We start from the raw sequence: 20816 nt of genomic DNA, 5'->3' as shown, positions 1-20816 counted from the left end.
GATTTCCCCCACAATGCTAACTTTTATTGACACAGATTTCGTATTTTAATAAAGTTAGATAGTTACATTACTATATGAGATATTTCGTTGTGAAAAAAAATCTTACGTACGAGGTTAAAACGAGGCATCGAAACCATATGTCACTTTGTTAAATTTTTATTGGCTGACATTGGGTCGTATGAATAAAAAGTAGCATTTGCTTTTACTACCATTTTTGAAGCATGTACTCGTGTTGTATGAATAATAATGAAGCAAACGCTTTTACTTTAGTGCAACTGCTAAAAAGTAAAAGTATTTACTTTTTTACTCTTTAAGCTTGTGCTTGACTATAAGCAGTTGCTTCATTTTGTATGAATAAAAATGAGTCAGTTCTACAGAATTAAAGTATTTACTTGACATTTTTCAAGACTGGGTCAGGGGAAGCTTGAAAACGAGGAGCATTTACTAATGTTCAAAATGGCAGCGTTCATGACTGCCATTCGAAAAGAAAAGCTGTATGCCTTTAGGAGAGAATCTCAAGAGGCCAGATGCAGGCAGTTGTACCGATTTGAGTGGCAGAGCAATTTTCTTCATCAAGGTTTTTGCGATCAAAAATTACTGCCATCATGCTTCTCTGCCATGCTGAGATCTCAAGATACAGCACCTTGCTGCACTGTGTGTGTCTGTACTCTACGTGCAGACAATGGAAGCCCTATTGTGCAAACCGATCGGTTGTGAAGTCAGCCACAAGTATAAAGCATTTGCTACTATTTGTACAAGCAGATGCTGAACAGTAAAAGAAACATTTTTATACAAATTCAAGCAATTGCTTATTCTTAATGCTTTTACTTTTCTCAGTGAATGCTTTTGCTGTTTGCTTGAACTTCATAGCATTTGCTAGTTTTTATGACCTACTGGTATGGCGTGTGTGCATATGCGCGCTGACTTTTTCACGGTGAACTGTATGGAGGTTCGTTTAAAATCTTTCACCGAGTTTTGTTTATATTTTTCAATTAAAAAGGTCTTACAGAGTAAAACTTTGCGAAAGCTGAAGGAAATTAGAAGGGGGACCCCCTTCCGGAAAGTCATGAAATCATGAAAATTTGAGGATTTTGGATTAACAAACAAAACAAAACAGTGATTATAAGACACAGAGCCTCTACAAAGCCAATTTATACTGGAAAGTTTATTTTGCAATACAAGTATCATTCAAAGTAAAATCCTGTCAGTTCTACAATAATTTCATGCAAAAAAGAATAAGTTTGCATGAAGACTGCACCACAAATTTGTCTGCCTCCACCTGAAAAATGTACATGGAAATTTCATTGATAATAAAAATGTACGTCATGTGTCGCAAATGAACATCACTACATGTGCTACAATTTATACATTTTAGCTCATATATACAAGTATTCTGTGGCCTTTGGTTTTTGCCAATGCTACTTCATGGAAACAAGTTGTAGAATGGCCAACCTATTCCTCTTTTTCAAATAGATATTTTTCGACACACACAATACAAGTGCAGAAAAACTCAGCTGCACTTGGCTAACTTCCCATCGACCACAGCAAGGCATGAAACAAAACTGTTGGTGGTGACGATCCTGGAACAGAAATGTGTTGATAGACATCTTTGCCAGTCAGTGAACCTGACACAGAAGAGAACGTAATCATATGTTTATAATTGGTCTACCAGACCATCGAAGACACAACATATTTACCAGACAAAATCTATCCTACAGCTACTTTTTTTCTCGTTAATATGAAATCTGTTTGACTAGTCTACTACATCTACCAATGCACAGCCTACGGTTCAAACAACCCTCTCAAATGCTGAAGACTCCTCTAATATGGTAAACAACAGAGAAGTCAGGCAAAAAACAAGAAAATTACCATATTTCAATGACTATCAATGGGGAATATCAATTACAGCTAAATAAGTTTGCTTTTTTTGCAATTTCTGAGTTTAAGTGTTAAAAATAAACTTTTCTTTAGTAGACAGGTATCTACTCTGCAATGAAGTTAAACATTGATCTGGATAAAGGACACTTTACCCTCATTTACAATGATGCGAGGCAGGTATCGAAAGTGCGGCCAAATCCAGTGGACCACCACTATCAAATTTACAGTTTCTTGCCACCCATTTCAAAAGCCTAGAGCCTATTGGTCAATCCAGAGACTGAAGCCTATTGCATGAGGGTCACAAAGGCAGAGGGTAGGAAAGGTAAAAAAAAATCACAAAATCAGAAGAGGAAAAGGAATGAAAAACAAGGGAAATTGATAGAAATCACCAGCTTGCATGGAAAAAAAAAATACCTCGGAAGTGCCCTCTCATTTCATTACTCATGGTTTGCCAGTGTGCTCTTGCCAACTACGTTATCAGCCCTCCCTCCCCCGACACCCATGTTTCTGTACATTTCTTTTACCAGTTCACTTGCCTTGGTCAAAGCTAATGGAATGCTGCCCCTTTTCCAGTTTGAATGGTCCAGTGGCCTTGGAAAGGTTAGATTAGCACAAACTATAGTTGGACCACTATTCAACACCTTTACAATACAGACGTGCAATAGGGCTCCATTTGAATGACCAATGCTAGTTGAACTCTTTTGCAAAACTTCATGGTCACAATATTTTGCTGCTTGCTGGTCAATGATGTGTGAATGATTCCCTCCATGCTGATACATCAAATCTGATAATCAACATCCCACAGTGCAATCATGCCCAAAAGGCTGGTTCCAAATGGTCTACTGAACGCTTGAAACCACCCACTGTTCAGATGATGGTCAAACCATAGTTACATGCAACTATGGTCGTGGCCTCAACTTGTCCCTTGGTTAAGGCCAGTGACACATTTGGAGAGGACTGCCCTGGTATGCGCTCCTTCAGTGTAAACAGATGTGTTGAACATAAAAATTTCTGACAAATAGTCAACCCCACTATTAACAACCTTCAGAGGTGGCTGTGGCTGACAAATACAGCTAATCCACAAAGTCAACAACGTGCAACTAGCTTAGGCTGAGGATCATATCCTCTATTTTGAACATTAACCATGTGCTCATTTCTACTTTTGTGTTTCATCGTATGAGGTCCTGTAAATATCAAGGGTCCTGTAATAAAAGTCCAGATTTCAGGTTCCTTGATTTTAACTACTCGGCAAGAACTGAAAATGACCGTTAATACCGGCACCTGTCATTCCTTAATTTATCACACTACAACAGGAAACTTATCTACAAATAGAGCCATGTTTGGTTCCCCATTAATTTACATTGTAATATAAATTCCCTGCACAACAAGATGCTACACTACAGTCTTTGGCATGAACCGACAAAACTTCAAAATTTCAAACTTGTAATTCAAGGCAGCTTGAACCGACACAAAGTACCATTGTGTTCTGCTTGGAGAAACAACAAATCGGCAACATTCCACTGAAAAGAATGTCTGAACCGTAATCAACATCTGGCAGGGTAGCGCCACATTTCTTAACCCAAGTATGTCAACAGATTGGTTGAAAACTGACTCTGAGGGGTATTTCACACCGAAATGTAGGAAGGCCTTTGCTAAACAAAACTGTAACGTATCCGTACAAATAAATTCCAGTTGCTACAGACTTCAGATTGGAATTCTGCTACGCTCTTCAAACAAAAAATCTTGAATGTGGTCATGAATAGAGGTTATGCGTTGTTGGCGTCTCCGGGGTTTCTCAGAGGCTGTTTTTGTAATTTTAATTTAGTTACAATGAATGCATAAAAGGTTTACTCCAGCCTATCCCAGTGATACAAAACTTTTGCCCTCTGAGGACGCGTTAACGCATAACCTCTATACTTAAGCGAATTAGACATACAACATGCTCCCAAATCATCTGTACTTACTCACTTAATGGTAATCATTTCTTCAATGACAAAAACCCCATCAACACTCTTATATACACATATACAAAAAAAATCCACTATGTGTGTACACCACTGTCCAGTAAAATTGCATGAAGACGAGCAATGCACTTTTTTCCATTTAAAAATAAATTCGAAATTTGGAATAGGCACAAATGCAACTGTTGCAGCTTTTATCAAAATGGGCTTGCTGAAATAGAACATTTGGGATTTTTGTTTGTTTGCTCAAAACAGATCTCCACACAGATCCAGTGTATTTCAGGCCAGCAATAACTGGTAAGCGAGTCTATCACATTTCACAAAATGTGCAAGCCCTTGAATAGCATCATGCCAGGGAATTGCACATCAATTGCACATAATGGTTTAAATTTTAGCGAGGCTACATGTATACACTGTATTTCTGGTAAATGTGCATGCGTGCAAGTCATCAACCCTCTTGCCATTGGCCCTCTCCAACCCTTTCGATAATTCGTTGCTCTAAGCACCCTGTGTCAACCTTCAACGCAGTGGGAAGGTTTGGACAGCCCCACCAGGCTATACAGCCAAGAGTAAGATGACTGAAGTCTTACCGGTTGGGTTCGTGTGTGGTGTTCTCTACATGCGCGCAGTATGAACGATAAACTTTCACCTTTCTGCTATCTTGGAATGACCACACGATGCAGGAGTTGATTGAGATCAATCTGGCCGATCTAGAGTACACTTTCACTTACTCGCACGGTGCAATTCTGCCCTTAACCTTCTCCATAACCTTTTTAGGTAAGGCTTCCAACTAAATCTCTGCCTCTATCATTACTATAATGTTGACGGCTGTTTTACTCAAAATGAAATGTCAAGGACCAAGTTTCATTTAACATGTTAACAGACCGGTTTTTGTTACTTCAGTTTTAATCAAGTCTTGTGCACCTACGTAAACTTTGAGAAGTGCTACTTTCAATGGCTGCATCCAAACGTTGTGGCTGCGGCTGGAAATAATATGTTCACCAATGGAAGGCAAAGGCAGCTGTAGCCATTTCCCATAGACACATGCTAATCCTGACTGCAGCCAGTTGCGAATGAGATGCCAAAAAATGTTGTATACGTGCCTATATAGTTACAATGTTTATGTAATCATTAAGGATATTCCTCAACATTAAGATATCTGTGCTTTTGTTGTGATCAGTAAAATGTAGATCCCTAATATCAGTGTAAATACACATACATATAGGTGAGCAGCATGCACAACATTGAGTTACAACAATTATCGTTCATATGTTCACATTTTACCTTTGACCTTAGTATCTTATATGAATGTTAGTTTTCCTCCTAAATGACCTTTTTGAAGATTACACATTTTATAATGGAATTCACGGATGACGCTGTGCTCATGCTAGAAGAAAACTCGTTGCTGTGACATCAAATTAATTGTCTTCTGGCTCCATTACAGCTGAGCAACCACCAGTGGTCTTAAAAAAAAAAGAATGAAGCATAAAACAAATTAGTTATTACTCTCAGGAACGAAGCCCCACCTGGAGACCTGGAATGTCACGCAACTGTGTGTAGGCTTTGCACACAGCAACTGATTCATGGCATTACAAATTAACAATGTCAGTTAGCCTTTCATTTTGGGCACGGCTGATAAAACGACTGTGCAAGTCACATTTTCATCATTTGTTCCACTCATATGACGAATCAACATTTACAGCTCCTCTTTTCCTGCATTTTTTGCACAAGTCATACGAAATGATATGTCTCAGGCTTATAAATGTGAAGAAAATTGTATAGATCCCAGGTACAGGGTTCCAGTCACAGTATTCCCCCCCCATAAATGAAAGAGCTGTTGAATCTGTCGTCTCTACTGACCAATCAGGCTCAAAATCACAAAGTCCGAAAACGAATGACATTTTTCAGAGCCCACTCTTCCCAATCCTTTTTCCAGGGTGTCGCCTATGGTACCTTGTGAACAGTATGAGGTCAGAATTCACATCTAGATAATAAACAGTTTTAAAATGCTGAAGTTTCAAATCACAAATCAAAAATAGTCTCTCTATTTCTTTCGCACATGAAGAACAGATCATAAAGTGCCTGAACAGCCTAAACTCATCCATCCACAACCTCAAGGAAAAACGTCTATGGAACTGCCCTCCAAAAAAAAAATTAAAAAAACAGAAAAGGCTAGCACCTACCAGAGGTGTGCGCTCCCCAAACTTGCTCCAAAATGTCACCTTGGCCACATGTTTTTTGCCTGTCCGTTGATCAAAGGAGAAACAGCTGTCAAACGGTGGCGAGTAGAGGTGGAGACTGCAGGCAGTGTCTGTGTGGCTCACATTCTCAACTCGGTGCAGTCCGTGGCTATCTGCATCGTACATCACAAACAGAATATGATTGGAAATGCCATCCCAGGGATTTGCATGTAGCTGGAAATTTCATGTCGCACAGGGTGGGCAAGGAAATGTATGGGCTGAGGGATCTGAGGGGGGCATTATTCTGTGATGAAATTTAGAAAATCTAAACCTGTTTTTAAAATTTGCTAAAAAACCGTGCAAGGCTCTGTTTTAATAATTGGTTTGGAGCATTTAGCGGAAATGACCAAGACAAAGCCAAGCCGTGACGACAAACTACTAATTAAACATTTTTTTTTACCTCCAAGTACTGAAAGGTACCAGTATGCTGAACATACCGTATCTGTCTGATAATGTTGAAGACTTCTCTAAATAAATCAACATGGCATTAAATACTTAATGTGATTCCAGCAAGCTATGGCTCTCCAAGTCCATTGAATGCCTTGATGGTTTGGTCTTGTCCTTTCATCCCTCTACATGTATTTTTTTCTGACTGAGGACAGCTGGACTAGCTGGATTGCTTTTTATACACATACGGTAAGGGAGAAAACGTGAAATTGTTCAACACTGAAATAACCTGGAATGGAATTGAATAGAATAGAATGAACAATTTTTACAAAAAAGAACCGGTCAAGGATTTTTACCAATGACTATTATACTCAGACAAGTGAGCATCTATCACAAAACACACATAACTACCTATTGCTCCACCTGGATTGAGCACAAGAAAATGATGTAAATCCTCATTAGCAATTAGCTGAAGCATACAGCATGGAAGCAGACATCTCTACCTCCACACATACAGGTAGCAATTAGAAACACCATGTGCCCTGATCATCACTCTGTTTACAATTATTTTGTCCGCAGGAAGCAGAAGGGTTTTACCAAAAATGGTAGCTATCTACACACAGGTACTGTACAATTGATGTATACAATGGACTGAATCCTCACGTTTAAAAGAGATCTTCAAAGTATTTTCAAAAATAAAAGACAGATACTTTTCCATGGCAGAAGACCCAAAAGGTTGGTTCCCCCCAAAACAAGAATTCCTGGATTCCCCTGTCCTGCCTGCCTTTCTAAATGTCATCTTAAGGCCAAGGATCCCTGCTGGTTATGTGATGTTCTATTGTGATTCAGTGTGGTGTGACTAAAGGCCACAGGTCTGACACCTAAAGCAGAAGGTGAACCAACTATTCGTTCTACAGTTACTTCTGAACACAGTCTGGTACCTTCATAGTTTCTGCCCTAAGCTGAACTACGGGTATATGTATATGTACGGTTGGTCGGTTAAGGGGCTATTATTGTACCATACAGCTATAAAAAAAGGGAAGTACATGTACATATGTAAAACCATTAAGACACGTTAAGAGTCCATTTCATAACTTTCTTCAAATTTCATTTCAGAAAGGTGGGCAGAATACTTGTAACTTGAAACAGAAAACGCATTTAAACACTTATATAAATGAGGACATTTTTACAAAAATAGAAACTTCATGACTGGGTCATCATGTGGTATTGATATGAATATTGAAAGCCTTTTTCAATTCTACTTTAAAATTCACTTTAAAAATGGGCCATTTTGACAAATGAATTTCAAATTATACATGTAACCAAACATATCAATGGCTAAAAAGGCAGGTGGTCTTGTAATTTTCTTATTTAGACATTTTTTTGAGAATGCAAGGCTCGTTCTTACATGCTCTGTTCATAATTCTACTCTTCTCAGATTAGTTATCTTTCATGGATGAAAGACCGGTACATGTAGGCTACCCTACAAGGTGAAGAAAAACCCAAGTCGTGTCCAAGCCAACTGTCTTTTTGCAGGCCGAGTGGATTGATTTTTAATTTTTACAACTTAGAAAAATTAGAAAACCAAATATGTCAGCCACATTGAACCAATCCATCAATAACATAGTTGTAAGTCCAGAGCTCCAAACTTCAGATCGTCAGTCGCTTTTTACATCATGCAGTTGACTGTGTTATCTCAAAACACCCCATCATCTCCATGGATGTGTGTACAATTTGTGGCACTTTATTCTTTTGAAACCGTGCTACCTGTACATGTACGTGGGTGTTTATTTATATATGGGTACCAAAGTGTGACACAGGGGCCAATTTTTCAAAACAGATTCATTGTAATTTTACAGACGTGGATGACAAAAGCATTTCTCATATTCTCATAGTTCATATAGTTGCCAAAGTTAATATTCCCAGAAAGTACAGCATAAACCTGTGAATGGTATTTGATGTGTTTCACACGTAACAAGGAAACCATTGTTCCATTTTGAAATTCAGCAACTGCTTACAGCAGTAGATATGCTAGAAGAAAAAAAACTAACAGACAGCTTTAGAGATAGCTTTTTGACCTTCACAGGAAAAAACACAGTACAATTTTAACACATTTTGTTGGATTTTGCTCTTTTTTGTAGCGTGTATCTGAAATCTTTACCTTTTGATGAAGCATAAGTCTCTGTGTGTGCAAATGTAGCCTATAAATTAAAAGTAGATCAATTTAACATGTGCCTTCCTAAAATCATCATTTCCTACTTGGAAATGCATAGGGGAGGTACTCAATTGGGGCATTTCACGTGAAACACGGAAACCCAATTTTTGTTTCCAGGTCACACGTGAAACCTGGAACAAAAATACATGCACAATGGACTTTTTGTTTTACTTGGTTAAAACAACAAAGTTTCCATACAAGTATATAAGTACAATGAATTGTTGAAGGTCATTTAGGACCAAGCAGCATGTTTCATTTTTTGGAAAATGCCAAATCTTTCCAGAATTTGGTTGAATTACTAATTATAACATATTGCGTACCTGAAATACTGCACCGTCCTGTTTCTGTACTGTTTTTGTACAAGAGAACACAACTATTGGGTATAAATTGAATGTTACTAATGAAGTTACATGACATTCAACTGATATGCATAATTGAGACCGTGATTTATTCGTCTCGGATTTAATTTCATTTTTTTGTGAGGCCATCTTGGAACCTAACTCTCAAATTGAAGGGCAACATAATTGATGACAGCAGTAAATCCTCACCGATCAACTTTAATACAGAAGAAAATGATCCCAATTGAATTACAGATTTTTGAAATTAACGATAAATTAATTAATAAAATACCGTAATGAAGAATCTGAAGTTTTACATCGATTTGCGGGGCAAAAAAGTGCGCGAACAATTTGTGGTGCTCTTGGCTGAACCATCATGCCATCGGGTCAGTCGGAGAATAAAACTTTAATAAAATGTTCCTAAATGGTTTACTTATCCTTTTTACTAATGAATATGGTGAATTGCGGGCCACAATGTGCGTTATGATAAAGCGTTTAACGATCGTCAAATAGACAAGATACATTTAGAGCACAAATATTTACATAGACTGTAACCCCCCCCCACAATTGAATGGTTTGTTCCAGGCCGAGCGGACAGAAAATCTAGAACTAAACTCGCTTTTATACAGCATAGCGTGTCGATCACTTGCCTTATACTTAGCAGGACTTGTCATGTTGTCATCAGTTTTATTAGACAGGCCAAATGGTAATATAAATCAACTGATCTCGGGGTACTTAGGTGACCCAACCAGGCCAAGAGGTCAGGCTGCAATTAAATTTGCAAAATGAATTCAAATTGTCAAAATCCGTAGACCTCCATACACACACACATCTGGCCTCTTTTCAGAGAACTTCCTCGACTTGAGCCCAATTCCCACAAGATGCAACCATTTCTCAACTACACGTACACTGTATTTACAACGGTGTCAACATTCCTTCACAGTGTTCATGATTTGGCAGAGCACAGTGAGATACTTCCCCAAGTAACCGGCTTGCCTGGTCGGTTACTTCGGAAAGGTCCAAGTAAGCACATGGAGTTATGTGGGTACATGTATCAAATCAAAGAAAGTAACGCTTGCACATGTTGCATGAATACATGCAAGCCGGTTGGGGGGAAGGGAAGTAATCAATCACACTGCATATTTTATTTGCCACCTGCTACATTAAGGGAGAAAATGGAAAATGAAAAGAAATCCATGAAACCTCAAGCTGAGGGGGGTAACAACGCCAACAATAAAATGCTACACGTGACTTCACAGGGCTTTGAATAGCTCTCTCCCAATAGTTCTCTCCCAAGTGGTTATGATTAGGAGAGTTTGGGTATTTGGCTTTTTCATACAAATGGCAAAAGAGTCACAGTAATTAAATAATGAAACATCTGAAAATCCAGAATTTAGTTTTTAGTTCCAAATTCCTTAAATCTGGAAGAAATCCTGCCAAATTACAGACTCCGCTAGTCATGTTAACAGAACATTCCTCAGCCGTATCATTTAAAACTGTTGGAAAAATGTATCACCTTTTTCACATTTCCTTTCCCACCATCCTTATCAATAAATTAACCAAAGTTCCCCACACGTAGCAACTCCAACACCTTGTTTTTGTAACATTTTTGATGGATGACAGAACAGCTCAGCAACAGATGCACCATTGTTTACACGTATTTCAGACACAAAGTGTGCGCCGAAGCTGAAAGTGTGCTTCAACGATCTTTACTGGAGCCAGGTTTCCCATAGGAAAGGTCAAGTTCCTTCGGAATCATCATTATCTAAAACCTGAAGGCAGTAAAGCTTAGCGTCATTCAATGTATCTGTATTCGAGTATCTGTTATTACTGCAGCTCTAACAACAAAACTTCCTGGAAAAAAGACTGTAGAATTGTGTCAACCAGCCACTGTGGTATCCTTGCACTGGTATCTGCAGCCTTACCATTGATATACGCCACCTGATTTCTTCCATAGTCGTTGACCATGCGAGGTTGCATCTCACACCTTCTTTCAGACTGGGACGGCCAGTTGAACAGTGTCTCCCTCAGAGAACCGTCCAGGACTTTCATGAAACAATGTGAGTCTGCATGGCTGTGAATGGAGCTAAAAACAGAAAAGAAAAGACCACACAATCCTTACACATTGCAAAGCAACGAAACATTCTTGTTGGTTCCAGAGCTTTCATTCAAACTTGTATGCAGATGCATAGCACTAACTGAGACAGTAGATTTAATCATTTTGGAATCCATACAACTAAAAAAATAGCAAGTTTATTTGTTTGCTTATGTACTGAAGCAAGAGAAAATAATTCATGAATTTACCAACACTGATTCAGTGATGATTATTTGTTAATTTCTGAGGATATTTATGCAAAATATGTTGGCAAATGCGTTCACCTTATGCATGTATTTAATGAAATACTCTCCTAAAGAAAAACAACACACAACATACACATGCTGTTGAAACTGTTTTCCACACAGTACATACATGTAATGTATGATTTCATTACACACACCGAAAAGAAACGTAAGCACTCTCTTGGCACAGTTTCAATTTTCAATCATGCAATGTCATGCTGCATTTCCAAGGGAGACATGCACATCAAATAAAAAACATTACAATAAATTTCCCAGCACAGAGCTTCCCTGATTGTCCACAGATCTACTACGGGAACTTCTAATTCTAACATTTTTCTACAAACACTCAAACAGCATCCACAAAAGCTGCCTACATGCCTGCTGCATGCAAAATCACGACTTTTATTTTAGTGAACACACATTCCTAAGTTTAAAAAAAAAAATTGTTACACATTCTTGATTTACAAATTACTTCGAAATGAATAGAATTTTCAAGTTTTGTACCTACCTTCCCATGCCTTCTCCCCAGCACAGGACCATGAGATTAAACTTGCCATTGCCCTGGTCAACCAAATTTCTGGTATACCTTGAGAAAGGAAGACAACACAAAATTTCTGGGTTAAAAAGATATATTATCATTTGCAAAATGTAGCAAACTGATGGAAGTTGTACATCGGACAGTCGGCAGATTCCCTGGAAACCGACTGCTCATGTCTCCAATCTGTTCCAAATTGCATGGCCTGGTACTCGTATCCAACATTAAACCGTTACGTTGTAACCTCTAAGACAATGCAAAAAAGAAAGGTTTTGGAAGTATTGCTCTGATAGTTAAAATAAGATAATAAGAAAGATAAAATACATGTACCTGCATCAGTGGTATGCCCAAGGGGAAGGACCTTGGGTGCTTGAGGCCCCCCCCCCAGATTTTTCTTTTTTGTTTGTTTATTGTTTGTACTTTCTCAAAAACAAACATACAATGTACCAAAATTGAACGTTGTAAACCACATGTGCAAGTTCCAACATACATGTACAGTACTTGTTGCAGTACATCCCAGTCCCCTGCAGTGCAGGGGGGGGGCTTTAGCATCATGATCTACTTAAGGGATAATGTCCAGTCTGAGACCCCTCCAACAAGCCTGTGTGCCACTGACCAGCATCTAGATGCATTTGGGTATCTTTAATGATAATTCATGCATCATTCAACATCAACATATGCTTCACGCAAAGGCAGCAGTCTTTTATATTGATCGATTCTTTGATGTCCAAAGGTTTTAGAGAGTGTTTTGGGATACAGTAGGTGAAATTGAATTGCATTTGTCACATTGCCTTTATCTTACTGATTAATTTTCATCTTTTTGAATTTTTGGAATGGGTTGGGGTTGCAGGTACCCTAGTCCCTGTACGTTTCATCTTACAAGGCACTCAGTTGCCCCACTTTCTTTCAGTGCACATCCTTAACACTAACTAACAACAGACGGATGTCACTTGTCATCTAGCTTCACAGGGACATTTCTAGACAAACACCTTCAAATGTTCCAAACAAAATATCTGTACACCTGATTTTTAAACTTTGAAACGCTTCAAGTGTGTTGAACTACTAATATTAACTCAACAGCATTCCGGAAAAATGTCTGTTGATGAACAACAGAACAAACACGCCACAAAGTCTGACAATCAGCGAGACAAGCGTGGTCAATGGCATCCTTGCCAACACTGTAACTTATCGGTCACTACATCTGCTGAATGCTACATGTAACTGAATCAACATGACAAAGATCAGTGATAAGTTTATTTGCTCTTACCACACCCTGCATATGATTTTCTACAAAACAAACAAATTTTATCTCTTGAGCGAAGTTTCATCACAAACATAGGTCTTCGAACTATTGCCATTTTGTGCCCGTATAGTTTACCTAAACTTTCAGCCATTCTACTCGACTGATCCTTCAAGTACATGATACTACCATGGACGATCCATCGCAATTATAATCATATCTCATGGTTTGGGCATATCAACCCCTTTCCTCAGGGTTTGGTTTTTCTGGGACACCCTGTATAGAACTTCTCCCAAACATACAAACAATATTGTCTGAATAATTAAGATTACTGTTCAGGCTGTTTACAGACATGTACACTCCCCTACCAGAACTAGTTAGGAACACCAAAATCTTTGAAAATAATTATCCAATTGTGTTCAGAATCAAATATACAGGCTTCTAAGGCACAATCTTTCACTGCCAGATTTATTTCAGTAAAACTGGTGAAAAATTGGGCAGAAAGAACATTGTAGAAAGGCCTATCCATGAACACTTTGAGTCACCATACATGGCAAAGAACATCTAACACAGAAAAATCGGAACTTTCTGTTCCCCTGTCATGCCTGTATTCCACAAATATTTCCTGATTAAAGTCTTAAAATTGAAGCTTGTGCTAAGCATTTATATCATTCTGAACGGGTGCTAGTCACTTCGCCCCTAACCACTTTGCCCCATCCCCACTTCGCCCAACCCCCTTATCGCCCAATTTCCACCTTGCCCCACTGAAATCGTTCTTTTTTTTCTTTTAGTTTAAGAAGCATATGCAACAAAACAAATCAGAGGCTCTACTCCAGACAACCTGCAACTTAGGCAAAGGTTCAGTGTATAGACATGGCCTATTTTCAACTGGAAGTCGCATGTATTTATTCACCAAAATCAAATAACTGAGATGAAGATGGTGCGGTTTTCTGTTCTTTTTTCTGAGAGGTAGGTCTACCAGTTTGTCAAGAAAAAGTTACTCAAAAACACCAAAATTTCTCAAATGAATGCTTTAAAAAGCAGAGAACGGGGATTTGGGAAACGTTCATTTTTGTTTCATTTGTTAATTCAACCATGGATGTCAGAAAACACGGTCAACAAGGGTATCCCAGTAAAAGTTGCACAACTTCACGTAAATGTCCAGCTTCATGTAATTTTGTATGCTTTGAAATAGCGGATGAGGAACTAAACCCAATTCAAGTCCAACTATTCATTTCACGAATGTAGCCAACAGTGAGCAAATGCCACAGTTTTATACATGTGTACGTAACTCCATGGTAACTCCATGCCCTTTCGGGAAACCCTTTCCGATCGAGCTCCCCTCTTTTGGAGAGGCAAACACCTAAAAGCACAGACGGTGCGAAGTGGGAATATGGCCAAGTGGCAATTGGGCAAAGTGGCAATGGGGATGAAGTCATGCAAGTGGTTACGGGCGACGTGGAAATAGGGTCAGGTGACTGTAAAGCTTCTGAACACGACTTGATAGTTATTTTCAATGATTTTGCTGTTCACAAATGTTTTGTAGGGACATTAACATACAATCTTTCCTAAAAAGGCCTACCCACATAAAAAAAATCGACGATAAACATGTTGTAGGCTAGGCTACATATTGTATTCGACCTCCCAATTCATGCAATTCACATGATACAGGACTGGTTCAGCATGTTCACGGTCCAATAATATTCAGTGATAATTGCTAGACTCAACATGCTCAATACCGGCATAAGACCTAGCCTACAAGGACTTTAAAACATACGTACAAAATTGTCTTGATTACCCTATAAAAAAGATCACTGGCACAGTGACACTGTTTACACTTAATTAGGCTAGGCCTACAATACAGGTAGGCCTAGTCCGAGGACCCTACAAATCGCCTCTTTTAAACATAATTACTGTCATAATGTCCAAGTGTTTAAAAAGGCGGTTTGTAGGCAGGTAGGGTCCAAGTTACTCAGACTAATGTGGCCCCCTACCGTACCTATGTTCATCGTAATGCGCAAAGCAATCCCACTCCTCTTCGCGGCTGTCGTATCGTTCCATAACTTCTTGCACCTCTTCGATGTTTACTTTCTCCTCCGAGAAAAGAACGTGAAGACTTTCGATCAGTTCTTGGATGTTCTGTGGGCTTTTGTTATATGTTAACTCCCTCCTTTCCATTGTTGTACTTGCTTCCAATATTCTGGTTTTCGAAAAGAGTACTGTTCACTGAAGTGACGCAGGATAACGTCCAAATTTCGTTATTTCTCAGATGACAGTGACGCAAACGTGACCGGGTGTACATGTGTACGTGTATTCTGTACATTGACTTCTATGTACATGTACATAATTTTATGCGGTATCGATACGCAATGTGCTGTACATGTACATGTACAGTGTACATGTACTGTACAGCAGGTACGTACAGTACATGTACACAAATCGCTATGGAGGAAGAGCGGCATCCTGAAGCTTTCAACGTACTATTGTATTCATACGTGAAAAGGTATCCAACTATAGTTGGCTCATTGCCAAGAAAAGGCTAGCCATTCAGTAACGTTATGCCATTGGTCAATTCAGGGGGTGTGTAAGTATAATGCTACATAATGCATGAGTAAAATTTAGCGAAAATTGTGCACTTTAGTCTTCTTTCGCTCGATCAGTGGTCGTCACCCTAGTCTTGGCCCAAGACGTCAGTGATCGATAGTTGTTTTATTTCTGTTGAAGAGCGCCCTCGCACACCTAGATTTAACCTACTCGAGCTGGCACACAGTCTGATTGTGAGTCGGTAGGGGGCGCACTATGCACGGTGTACGCTATCAAGCACTAACGTCTTCAAACCAAGACTACCGTCACCCATGCCAGGCGCCCGAACAACATAGCGATAGGCTGGGAAGGGCTGTTGTCTTTGCACTGTGATTGGCTACTATGAGCACGACCTGCGACTGTGAAGTTATCACTTCCTGTCAGCGAGGCGTCATTTGATGAAGTCCTTGGTTGGCCAATGCTTCAAATTGGTCAAAATATAAAAGCATGGCCTCGGTACAATCACGGAAATTTATTTTCTTCATAAGTATCTGACCACAAGTTTTTTTGCGATATATTTAAATCATTGGATATCTACATCAATTTCGGATGAACTAAAGAAAAACGTGGCAGTGAGGAAGAAAATGAAAAAAAGAGCTCGCGCGCCGGGCCAAATTTACCCACAATGCTCTATAAATTAACTAAGGTTGCACTACACTAAGTACGCGCCCATAGAAAACAGTGCTAAATCGGACCGAAATAGCGCCGCCTGTTGACACTCTTGAAGAGGTTGGCCTGCGTTTTTACACTGGAAATTCAAGATTATGGCCCGAAGATTATTTTTCGTTTCAATTTCATGGAGGTTAGCCACGAAATTTTTTTTATTCGCCTTTGAACGAAGATACCCCCAAAAGAGCAGTAAAACGAAGCGCTTATTTCTGAATGTAGCCGCCCGCCACTATCCAAAATAGGTCCGCAAATTGGCGCTTTTTGTGAAAAAAATACCCCGAACGGGAAACTATCAGTCTTAATTCGGGATTCATAGAAATATTTCTGTGATGCCTCCTGATTAGGGCCTGTCTCATTTTGAAAAACCTGCGGGATCACAAAATATTAATGAGCTCGCGCGCAGAAATACAACCATTTCGTGGAATGCACCCCAAAACTGGACCTGGAATAGAGTCTGAAAGTTTACCCCTGATGGCGCGCTTCCGGTGTGGCGGTCTCAGCTGTCTCCTGGTCTTAGCGGTTCCCTTTAACCAAAATAAAAATACGTCATGCGACACAACAACGGAAGAGGCGTTCGTTTTAAGTGGCGTGCTGAGCAGTGCAGTCCACGCATGCTTCACGTTGTACGTGACGTGTACTATACATAGGCCTACACCAAAGATCAGTAATAGCACCGCTTAGAGTACGGTGCGAGTGAGTCATGCGGACATCTCAGCACGGAAGACCAACGAGACCGTGCTTGTGACGTGCTGAAATGTCTGGCTATGTCGGGGGGGGGGGTTGCTGAGACCGGGAGACAGCTGAGACCACCACACCGGAACCCTTGGATAGGAAAATAACGTGCACAGATTTTAGAATTTGTAGTATTTTTTCGTTCAGTTAGGCCTACTTCTTTAAAAATCCGACTCGGAAAAGGGGCTTTGGAAAGTGTTTGCTAGTATATCAATTTACAGAAACTGAGAAGCACCTGTCCGAAAAGAGAAATACCGGTATCCAGCCAAAACCTGACCCATCACTTCCGAAAATCTAAAAATACATGTACATGAAGAACAGCGCAATGCATATGCAGCAAGGTATGAGACGGAGAGAACCCCCCCCCTGCTTTGTGTTGGTCATTGTCTCGCAGGAATCTGGGGAATTCCTTTCAGACATCTGGGGGGATGTGTTAAGTAACAATAGTCTGGAATGTGTATAGGGATTGGGCATGTTGGGGGGGTACCCCTCGGTCTCATTTCTTGCTGGGTATAGCGCAATGAGGCAGTCTCGTACGCAAATGAACATACGGTTTGAAATTTTATGGTAGTCTTCGGTAAAAGCCGAATTAAAAACAGACCAAATTTTTTAAATACTCTTACAATTTATGAGTAATAAAATTAAAGCAATATTCTACTCCAATTACGAAAGATTCAAATCTATTATCTAACCTTGGCTGACAACAACTGCGTGATGTCAACTCAACGGAATCTGGAACCCATCCACTGCATATGCGGGTAGCTAAACCTTTGCAACGTTGTACAATCTCGTAAGTTTCACGTAAGCGCGGGCAGGGACAACAAACGTGTATGAATATGAAGACCTTGGTACGATATCGCCGGACGTGAAAGGTCGTTGAGAAAATTCGTTTTTTACCCATCTCCAGGCGACTTTTCCTAACTATTACTTGCAGAAGACAAAGGTAGAATTCCAACATGAGTGTTTCATTGGGAGGTTTCAGTTAGGAATTATTCTTCCAAAAATTATCGAATGTGATAGAACGGCTCAATGTAAAATCCCCAGAGGAGGACCGCGCGAGGTTTCAGGAAGCTCGCGCGTGACTTTTTACTTTCAGACTCTATTGTAGGAAAATTAGACATTTAAAAAAGGATTTAATTTGCCTTTCTGTGCTGAGTCGCTAATTTGTTGCAACCCAGGGCCCCGACGTACCGAAACGTACATTTTCATTGGTCTTTTTAGGTAAAATTGGCATATAGACAAAAGAACCATTTGATACGGACAGGTACCAGCTGAATGACTTGGCGCACTGGTGAACAAAGAATTGAGGTAATGCTTAAGATTATTAATGCATTTAAACACCATTGAATAGGAATAATAACGCTTTTTTAGACCTTCCAAATAATTCCCTTTCTTTGGTTTTTTACTTATTTCCTCGCCCATTAATTTATTATGGAAACTGAAAATTACCTGACCAGAAAGAAAAATACGGTAAGGAGTGTTTCCTGGGGTGGTTTAAATTAGAAATGATTCTTTCAAAAGTTACAGAACGTTATTGGGTGACCCGTTGCAAAATCAGCATAAGTAGGCTGGGTGAAGTTCTGGATATTTGCCACTTAAGTTTGCCTTGAAGCTCTGTCCCTCAGACAGATATTTTATGTCTCGTCCTTATAATCCATTCCCGGTGATGACATTCTTGGAAGTAGCGTGCCTGGTGCCTGCCGTGCTCCTAGCCTGTGTATGAACTTGCACTGCGCAGGCGTGGTAACATCTTTTTGGCGGCGTTAATCCCCAACGTGCGTAGCCTTAGTTCCAAGACCTTCCAGTTGTTCAATGACACAGCGAACCATCACACGTACCGTACATAATTATGTACATGTAAGTGTACATAAATCGTACGTGTACATGTGCAGGCGCTGTCACCACAGGCTGTCACCTCACGATTCATGTGGGGATAGCGCCCTCTTATAGTGTACGTGTGTGGTTCGTGTCGCGGCATAACTACCGGAAAGTCTTGGATCCAAGACTACAACTTGCGCCGCTCCGTCGGCGTGATAATACGATCTTTGACAATGCCAAGTCTTTTCTTCGGCTGGTGGATTGACGTTTAGGGGCCAAAGTCCCCCGACGTGTTGCCCAGGTTTATTTCATTCTTTCATTTATTTTTGAAATTGAAAACGCCTGCATCTTACAAACGATATTGCCACTTTTTTCGGGGGGGGGGGTAGCGAGAATTTTTTTAATAGAAAAAATATGCAGTCATTTTTAGACAAAAATTTCCGTGTGGGCACTAGGAGTGGACCATCTACATGTATATATAAGCCGGAGAGTTGCGGCAACTTCAGACGTTCGAACAAAAATGGCTTTTCATTATGTCATGCAGCTATTGTGTACATGATGTGAACGGCTGATGCATAATCCACCATTTTAGTTCAATCAAGGGTGCAGTCTACTAATTCAAGTGAGAATTTCTGCCCAGCTCATCAGCATGAAAGTGCCACACAGTTTTTTTGAAACTGCGGATTGTTTGGCTACCGAATTGGTGAGACTGTGTAAATCTTTAACTCCCTTGTTCTTCGGGCCACGTTCTTCAGAGGGCAGAATGAAAAAAAGGTCCTACCTGTAGCCTCAGTGCTCGAGAAAGTACATGTAGAGGGAAGCCCACTTCGCTCGTCGCCCCGCGCTCGTTGGGGTGCAGTGTCCCAATTCAAGGCAAATTCTCCGCAAGGCAGAGGCGCTCAAAAAGTACCCCTTCCTTTTTTTCTAGATAGAGGAGTTTGTGTGGCCCACGAAATTGTGGAATTGAGTAAATATGACCCAGGATCAACTCCCTAGATTAAGGGCTCTGATCCAAGGGAAAAGCAGAGAAAATGCTAAAGAAAAAAAATGTCCGAAGAGCGGGAGAGCCCGGGGTGAAGCGGTGTCACTTGAAAAAATGGTTGCTGGAAGACTTAGGAACGTTCACTTGGGGGGGTTAAGTTTGTTTTTTGGCAAATGATTAAAAATTCAATTGGTTCACCGACTACAAGTTGAAAATCAAATGAAATCTGAAGGACCAAATAATAACACTTTGTTGTTTGTTTGAGAGGCCTGAGGGGTCAGTTGCCCGCACCGGAGCTATGAACTTTATTATTTTACACTGTTTTCAATTGGGCTTGAATTAGTTTAGCGAGTGCCGCGACTCGTCGCCAAGCGGCCGTAGTGGCGCCTGGCTAGGGTGCATTCCACCAAATGGTTGTATTTCTGCGCGCGAGTTTGTGATCCCGCGGGATTTTTACAATAAGACAGACCATAACCAGGAGGGCTCAAAGAAACATTTCTATAAATCCCGAATTTGGGACTGATAGTTTCCATTTCGGGGTATATCTTTCACAAAAGGCCAAAATTGCGGGCCTATTATATTTTTGATAGAGGCGGGTTGAAACATTCAGAAATGAGCGTTTAGTTTTACTTCTATTTTGGGGGTATCTTCGTTCAAAGGCGAAAACAAAAATTTTTGCGGCTAACCCCCATGAAATTGAAACGAAAAATAATCTTCTGGCCATAATCTTGAATTTCCAGTAAAAAAAAAACGGAGGCCAACCTCTTCAAAAGAGTCAACAGGCGGCGCTATTTCGATCCGATTTTGCACTGTTTTCTATGGGCGCGTATTAGGTGTAGTGCAACTCTATGGCGCACTCCAGGGTGCACTGAACTAATTCAAGCTCCATTGAAAATAG

At 40.0% G+C, this 20816-nt stretch overlaps 1 protein-coding gene across 1 annotated transcript; it reads right to left on the bottom strand.

The window, feature by feature from the left end:
* Positions 1-1139: 1139 nt before the first annotated feature.
* cdo1 (cysteine dioxygenase type 1) lies at positions 1140-15539 on the bottom strand. The gene is made up of 5 exons (XM_022235075.2): positions 15134-15539; positions 11868-11945; positions 10945-11105; positions 6023-6192; positions 1140-5302 (listed from the first exon to the last, which is right to left on the bottom strand). The coding sequence occupies exons 1-5, from the start codon at positions 15310-15312 to the stop codon at positions 5258-5260; spliced, it is 633 nt and encodes a 210-aa protein (XP_022090767.1). The 5' UTR covers positions 15313-15539; the 3' UTR covers positions 1140-5257.
* Positions 15540-20816: the final 5277 nt, after the last annotated feature.

The sequence above is a fragment of the Acanthaster planci genome, linkage group LG08, assembly GCF_054643075.1.
Source record: "Acanthaster planci isolate LZ-2023a linkage group LG08, COTS_SCS, whole genome shotgun sequence".
Taxonomy (NCBI): Eukaryota; Metazoa; Echinodermata; class Asteroidea; order Valvatida; family Acanthasteridae; genus Acanthaster; species Acanthaster planci.
This window is presented reverse-complemented; position numbering and strand designations above follow the sequence as displayed.

Bases quoted from the DNA above. Each gene is read 5' to 3' on its own strand.
- cdo1 (XM_022235075.2), bottom strand. From the start codon at position 15,312: ATGGAAAGGAGGGAGTTAACATATAACAAAAGCCCACAGAACATCCAA. The intron at 11,946-15,133 runs GTACGGTAGGGG...TCCTTTCTCAAG, and splicing joins GCGCATTACGATGAACATAG to GTATACCAGAAATTTGGTTG. The intron at 5,303-6,022 runs GTAGGTGCTAGC...TTTTTTTTTAAG, and splicing joins TTGGGGAGCGCACACCTCTG to ACCACTGGTGGTTGCTCAGC.